The 8,124-nt window shown below is 40.5% G+C and overlaps 1 protein-coding gene across 1 annotated transcript in view; it reads left to right on the plus strand.

Moving 5' to 3' along the window:
• The window catches only part of INO80D (INO80 complex subunit D), an 87,206-nt gene that overhangs the window by 52,774 nt on the left and 26,308 nt on the right, over nucleotides 1–8,124 (plus strand). The window contains 1 exon segment of the mRNA XM_017893912.1: nucleotides 6,550–6,774. Coding sequence (XP_017749401.1) covers nucleotides 6,550–6,774 — 225 coding nt within the window.

Below are 8,124 nucleotides of genomic sequence, written 5' to 3' on the forward strand. Positions count from 1 at the left end.
ATACTTTAAACTTTTCCCCATTCAGTATTTTGTTGGCTGTGGGTTATAGATGGCTTTTATTATATTGAGGTATGTCCCTTGTATGCCAATTTTGCTGAAAGTTTTAGTCATAAAGGGGTGCTGGATTTTTTCAAATGCTTTTTCTGCATATATTGAGATGATCATGTGATTTTTGTTTTTAATTCTGTTTATGTGGTGTATCACATTTCTTGACTTGCTTATGTTAAACCATCTCTGCATCCCTGGTATGAAACCCACTTGACCACGGTGAATTATCTTTTTGATAAGTTGTTGGATTGGTTAGCTAATATTTTGTTAAGGGTTTTAGCATCTGTATTCATCAGGGATATCAGTCTGTGGTTTTCTTTTTTGGTTATGTCCTGGTTTTGGTATTAGGGTGATGCTGGCTTCATAGAATGAATTAGGGAGGGTTCCTTCTTTCCCTATCTTGTGGAATAGTGTCAAAAGGATTGGTACTAATTCTTTGAATGTCTGGTAGAATTCTGCTGTGAATAAGTCTGGTCCTGGAATGGTTTTGTTGGTAATTTTAAATTACCATTTCAGTCTTGCTGCTTGTTATTGGTCTCTTCAGGGTATCTAATTCTTCTTGATTTAAGCTAGGAGTGTTGTATTTTTCCAGGAATTTATCATTTATCTATCCCTTCTAGGTTTTCTAGTTTATATACATAAAGGTGTTCATAGTAGCCTTGAATGATCTTTTGTATTTCAGTGGTATCAGTTGTAACATCTCCTGTTTTGTTTCTTATTGAGGTTATTTGGATTTTCTCTCTTCTTTTCTTGGTTAATCTTGCTAATGGCCTATCAATTTTATTTATCTTTTCAAAGAACCAGCTTTTTGTTTCATTTATCTTCTGTATTTTGTTTGTTTCAGTTTCATTTAGTTCTGCTCTGATATTGGTTATTTCCTTTCTTCTGCTGGGTTTGGGTTTAGTTTGTTCTTGTTTCTCTGCTTCCTTGATGTGTGACCTTAGAATGTCAGTTTGTGCTCTTTCAGTCTTTTTGATGTAGGCGTTTAGGGCTATGAACTTTCCTCTTAGCACTGCCTTTGCTGTATCCAAGAGGTTTTGATACGTTGTGTCATTATTGTTGTTCAATTTGAAGAATTTTTAAATTTCCATCTTGATTTTGTTTTTGACCCAGTGCTCTTTCAGGAGCAGATTATTTAATTTTCACGTATTTGCGTGGTTTTGAAGGTTCGCTTTGGAGTTGATTCCCAGTTTTATTCCACTGTAGTCTGAGAGAGTGCTTGATATAATTTCAATTTTCTTAAATTTACTGAGGCTGGTTTTGTGGCCTAGCATATGGTTCTGTCTTGGAGAAAGTTCCATGCGCTGTTGAATAGAATGTGTGTATTGTGCAGTTGTTGGACAAGGCCTTTTACTATTATATACTATCACTCTTTGTCTCTTTTAACTGTTGTTGCTTTAAAGTTTGTTTTGTTTGATATAAGAATAGCTACCCCTGCTTGCTTTTGGTGTTCATTTGCATGAAATGCCTTTTTCTGTGCCTTTAAGTTGTGAGTCTTTATATGTTAGGTGAGTCTCCTGAAGGCAGCAGATAGTTGGTTGGTGGGTTCTTATCCATTCTGTAGTTCTGTATCTTTTAAGTGGAGCATTTAGGCTATTTACATTGAATGTTAGTATTGAAATATGAGGTACCATTGCTTTCATTGTGCTCTTTGTTGCCTGTGTGCTTTGGTTTTTTGTTTTTTTGTTTCACTTTCTAACTTGTATTTTTGTTTTATAGGTCCTGTATGATTTATGCTTTAAAGAGATTGTTTTGATGTGTTTCCAGTATTCATTTCAAGATTTAGAGCTCCTTTTAGCAGTTCTTGTAGTGGTGGTTTGGTAATGGTGAATTCTCTCAGCATTTGTTTGTCTGAAAACAACTGTATCTTTCCTTCATATATGATGCTTAGTTTCGCTGGATACAAAATTCTTGGCTGACAATTGTTTTGTTTAAGGAGGCTGAAGATAGGGCCCAATCCCTTCTAGTTTGTGGGGTTTCTCTTGAGAAATCTGCTGTTAATCTCATAGGTTTTCCTTTATAGGTTACCTGGTGCTTCTGTCGCACAGCTCTTAAGATTCTTTCCTTCGTCTTAACTTTGGATAACCTGGTGACAATGTGTCTAGGCAAAGGTTCCCAGGTCAATGGAGTTGTGTATTTAGGAGGATTATGGCTGCCTCTGCTGAATCATGTAGGTTGTCAGGGAAGTGGGGGAAAGCCAGCAGTCATAGGCCTCACCCAGCTCCCACACAATCTGAAGGGCCACCCTCACTCCCACCATGCCCCACCTGATAGCCCAGTCTGTTTCCAGGCAGTGGGTGAGCAGGGCTTGAGAACTTGCCCCAGGCTACCTGCCTCCTAGCTGCAAAAGAAAAGGGCTTTGGTTCTTTCCCCACCTGTGGAGTCTGCACACAGGATTCGTGGCCTCCCCCACATTCTGGCCGGGAGGCTTCTCACACAGTTCAGACTGTTACAAAGTTCAGCTGGAGATTTCCTTCTTCCTGTGGCATTTTCCCCATGCCTCTGGCTGCTCTCCCAAAAGATCTCTGTGATGCCAGGCAGGAATGACCTGCTTGGGGACCCAGTGAGCTCCGGGAACCTTTCCCGCTGCTTCCTCTACCCCTGTATTTTGCTCAGCTCTCTAAATTGACTCAACTCCAGGTAAGGTCGGAAACTTCTCCTGTAAACTAGACCTTCAGTTTCCCCAGCGCCGGTGTGTATTCGGAGCAGAGGATCTCCCTTTCCTACTTCTGCAGTTTGGGCACTCACAGTGTTTGGAATGTCTCCAGGTCCTGCAGGAGCAGTCCACTTCCTTCAGAGGGTCTGTGGGTCCTCTTGGGATTCCTGGTTTGTTCTTGCAGTTGTTCTGGAGCTAAAATTCACTATGCGAGCCTCTGCACTCTGCTCTATCTGTCCCAGTCGGAGCTGCAATCCAGTCCTGCCTCTCATCAGCCATGATGATCACTTCGCTATTTTAAGCCAGTCCTAGGGGTAAAGCACCATCTGGGGCACACGCAGCGGCTGCGCAGCACAGGAGGCAGGCAGGGCCATGCAGCTGTGGCAGTGCTGTCCTAAGAGCGGGACTGGAGCCAGGGGACACTGAGGTGGTGATAGCGGTGGCAGGGGCGCAGGCGCATCTTTTTAAAGTAACAATTTTGGCAACTGATTATCGACCCAAGCTTTGCCTTCCCTTCAAGACCTGCCTTTCCTCTCCATTTCCTTTTTTGTATGAATGAGACTTCTATTTTCCTAGTTATGCAGATTCTGAGCCATTGAGTCATTGACTTTCTAATCCTTCATATTGAGTCACCAAAGTGAGTTAGTTCAATTATGATAATGGCCATTATATATTTTTTTGTTTGTTTGTTTGTTTGGTTTGGTTTTGAGATGGAGTCTTGTTCTGTCGCCCAGGCTGGAGGGCAGTGGCTTGTGATCTTGGCTCACTGCAACCTCTGCCTCCTGGGTTCAAGTGATTCTCCTGCTTCAGCCTCCCAAGTAGCTGGGACTACAGGCACCACCATGCCAAGCTAATTTTTTTGTATTTTTAGTTCCTTGTTTTATACGTTATGTTACTGTTCTTCTTCCCAGTCTTTGCTGGTGGAAACTGCTGCCTGCTTATTGTCCCTTCCCTGGTCCTTGCCAGCTGACAAAGCTTGTCTTTATACATGTCTTTATGCATGCAGATTGCCTCACGTTCTCCAATCCTCCTCCTTCCATCCTAGGATGGATCCTTGTTATCTCTTTCCCGGAGTTTTCTCTCTTTCCTCCATTGATTTTATATCTGCTGCTGACTATAATCATTGTCATGGCACACCTGTGTTACGGTGTTTTCTTAACAATTAACAAAGCTTAGCAGTTAGGAGTGCAAAATTTAAAAAATTACAAGTTGGGGCCGGGCGCGGTGGCTCAAGCCTGTAATCCCAGCACTTTGGGAGGCCGAGACGGGTGGATCATGAGGTCAGGAGATCGAGACCATCCTGGCGAACACGGTGAAACCCCGTCTCTACTAAAAAATACAAAAAAAAAACTAGACGGGCGAGGTGGCGGGCGCCTGTAGTCCCAGCTACTCGGGAGGCTGAGGCAGGAGAATGGCGTGAACCCGGGAGGCGGAGCTTGCAGTGAGCAGAGATCCGGCCACTGCACTCCAGCCTGGGCGACAGAGCAAGACTCCGTCTCAAAAAAAAAATTACAAGTCTCCTGCTTTGCCTGTGGAATAAAGGTTAAACTCTTTAATTTGATATTTAAGTTTAGAAAGCTAACCTTACCTATCATTATTCCCTTATAGACCCCTTACCTTAGCCACACCAAGCTACTTACATTCTTTCTGTTCACCATCCTATCTCTGTATCTTGGCTTACGTGTTCTATTTGTGTGAGGTCCTCTTTCTTCAGGGTTCATTTCTGCTGTCACCTCCTCTGCAAAGCCTTTCTTTTCTTCCAGCAGAGTTTGTTGTTGTTGTTGTTGTTGTTGTTGAGGCAAAGTCTTGCTCTGTCACCCAGGATGGAGTGCACTTTTGCTGTTCAGTTTCCTGCAACCTCCACCTCCCAGATTCAAATGATTCTCCTGCCTCAGCCTCCTGAGTAGTGGGATTACAGGAATACACCACTACACCTGGGTACTTTTTATATTTTTAGTAGAGACAGGGTTTTGCCATGTTAGTAGAACTCTTGACCTCAAGTGATCTGCCCACCTTGGCCTCCCAAAGTGCTGGGATTACAGGTGTGAGCCATTGCATCCAGGCCTTTCAGCTGTCTTTCCAGTGAACTTCAGTAACACCTTACCCTGACCTCTGTTGTGATACTTTACTGTTTTCTGTCTTGTGTGAAAGATATTTATCACACTTGCTAGCTCTACGAGAACTCACAAGTGTAGACCTCCTGTCAGAGGTCAGGGAAAAATTCAAAATGAAGAATCCTGGGCCCTATACCATGGAGATTTCTGTTTCAGTAGATTTGGGGTAGTTCCTAGGAGGCTGAAACTTTTAAGTGCTCACAGATTTTTCTGATTTGTGGTCAGATGTTTGAATCATTGGTCTGTCTGCCCCACTGTTTTTGTTACTGATTTTATTCTTTTTTGAATTGTTTTAACTTTTGGTAAGTGTTTATCTTGTCTAAATTGCATTGCAAACTCTTTGAAATGTTGGTCTCTCTTCTGTAGTGCTGAGCATAATAGATAAACAGTAAATGTTGAATGTTGAATAAATGAAAAGATTGAAGTAAAATCCTTCAATCTGTAGATCTATAGTAAAAACTATACTGATGAGAATGCGCTTCTTAGGAGAGATACTGAGTAGAAGTTTATAGAGTAGCCTGTTATAGGCTATGCTGAAAGAAAGAATAATAATATCACTTAAGAGAAACCAAGCAATGAATAGCAGCAGATTGGTAAGATAATATATAGTCCATGGTGTCACATGTGTGGTATTTACTTATGATAGAAGAGAAATAAGCTAAAATAACAGGTCAGTTTTCAAGTCCAGCGTGCATTATCCCTGACGGTAAAAAGTAAGATCACATTTGTTTCATAAAAAAGTGGCCTTTTAAACCTTGCTGGTGGTAGACATTGCTAACTAACCTCAGCACTCTTTCTTGTTGAGCTTAGATGTTCCTTCAGCATCACTTCCACGTAGCATTTAGCCAGGACACCAGTTAATCACATTATTAGCATGTGATGGAAAATCCTGTATGTAATCCCTGACTTATTAAATGCTGTCTAGGATACTTCCATAGTTGAAAAAAAAATACATGGTAGAAAGCTGGGCGCGATGGCTCACGCCAGTAATCCCAGCACTTTGGGAGGCCGAGACAGGCGGATCACGAGGTCAGGAGATCAAGACCATCCTGGCTAACATGGTGAAACCCCGTCTCTACTAAAAATACAAAAAAATTAGCTGGGCGTGGTGGCGGGAGGTGGAGCTTGCAGTGAGCTGAGATCACATGAACTGCACTCCAGCGAGACTCTGTCTCCACCCAGGAAAAAAAAAAAAACATGGTAGAATCGATGCTATCCCTACAACCAAATTTCTTTAGGTATTTAGCAAGAAAAAGGTAGTTAAAAACCAGAATGTTTAAAAGGGCAGCTCTTAGATAATAAACTGTTAGAATTTGCTGCCCTATTTCTGGTATGACCTGTCTTTTATGAAATTATGCTGTTTGTTTCCTCATAACTGTCATGTCATTTACTCAGACATTTTAGTAAGTAAAGGTAAAGAAATGAATTTTTTCCTCTAGAGTCTCTAATCACTTAACATTTAGAAGACACTGGCATATTAAGTGTCTACCGATGCCACGCTAAGAAGGCTGTTTCTGAAAGCACTGGATTAACTCTGTCCTTATTGTTGAAATACTGTACTTATTTCAGTTCTATTGGAATTCTCTTACTGTAGTTGTGTGAAGTATGTGCTCACATGCCACAAAAGTTTTAAACTTGTGCATTCGGCCACACTTCCTAATTCTCTTTTTCCTTGTCTAAAACGAGCCTAATGTGTAACCAATTTTTCATTTCTCTCCCTGCACTTTCCAGGTCAGATGATGATGATGCGGAGAGTAGGAGCTCCAGGGTGACCCAACTTTGCACTTACTTTCAGCAGAAATATAAGCACCTGTGCCGCCTGGAGCGGGCAGAATCTCGTCAAAAGAAATGCCGGCATACATTTAGGAAAGCTTTGCTGCAGGCGGCCAGTAAAGAACCAGAATGCACTGGTCAGTTAATACAAGAACTGCGGAGAGCTGCATGCAGTCGAACCAGGTTAGAGCCACAGCAACCTATTCTTAAGGGACTCATCTCAGTTTGCTTTCTTTATTTTGTGAGAGGACAGTTGAGGCACAATGGGAGATGTCCACTAAGTCGCAAACATTTAAGCATCGTGTTTTGGTTTTCTTGCTTTGTTAAAGTGCTGCAGGTGTCAAAATAATACTGCCATGAGCTAACAGTAAAGTTAAAGCATTGCTAAAAGTTTGCTGAAGTTTGATTAGAATTTATTCATTAAAGATTTGAGAATGTTACCTGGCTTAAAAAGAAAATACAATGCTTACAAATTTCATGTTATTTAAAAGTAATATTTATAGATTTTTAACTACAAAAGTAGTATTTTATGTTTATTTACTTGTGTTATTTGAGTTTCTTTTCAGTGTTGGTTTTCATTTTTTGATTTTAGAGACAGGGTCTTGCTCTGTTGCCCAGGGTGGAGTGCAGTGGTGCGATCATAACTCACTGCTGAGCTCAAATGATCCTTCCACCTCAGCCTCCTGAGTAGCTGGGACTATAAGCACGTGAAAGCGTACCCAGCTGATTAAAAAATTTTTTTGTGGAGATGAGGGTCTCCCTATATCGCCCAGGCTGGTCTCAAGTGTTGGGATTAGAATGGGATTAGAGGTGTTAGCCACTGTCGCTGGCCTTTTCAGTCTGTTTTCTGTGAATATTTACATTACCTCACAGATTATTTGTGCAAGTATTTTATTACATTGATTTTTTTTTAAGAAAAATTTCCTTCTGTTTATAATGCAGATACTTGTTTATTGTGGAAAATTTTAAAAATATACAAATGAGAAGGGAAAAATCTTCATGTTGCTATTCACAAGACAGAATGAGCACTGTTAACATTTTGATTCTGTTTCCTGCTAGTCTTTGTATGTGTGTGTGTGTGTGTGTGTGTGTGAGTGAGCGCATAAGCGCATAAATTTTCCACCGAACCATGTGTTTATATTAAAAAGCAAAACTGAGATCATGTTCTCTACATTATTTTCGTTTATTTCCATAAATGCTTTTGTCCGTTTATCACTGAATTATGACCACTTTCTCATGACATTAAGTCTCAATTATTAATTAATTACATTAATTCTCATGACAATAGTTTGAGTTCACTAGTTTTCCCTCAGAAGTATACCATAGCCATTTCCCTGTGTTCTTCAAGATTCTTTTGAAAACATGATTCATCATGTTTATATAATATTCCATTCATGAAAATCTGTATATCGGAAATGTAGAGTTATCTGATATTTTAGAAATTTTGGCATGTTACCATTTTGGTGGTAATGGTGAAAACCTTAGTACAGTAATACCTTAGTTTATATCTTTTTTTTTTTTTTTTTTTTTTTT

This window comes from Rhinopithecus bieti, unplaced genomic scaffold (assembly GCF_001698545.2).
Source record: "Rhinopithecus bieti isolate Rb0 unplaced genomic scaffold, ASM169854v2 scaffold_22522, whole genome shotgun sequence".
NCBI classification, from domain to species: domain Eukaryota; kingdom Metazoa; phylum Chordata; class Mammalia; order Primates; family Cercopithecidae; genus Rhinopithecus; species Rhinopithecus bieti.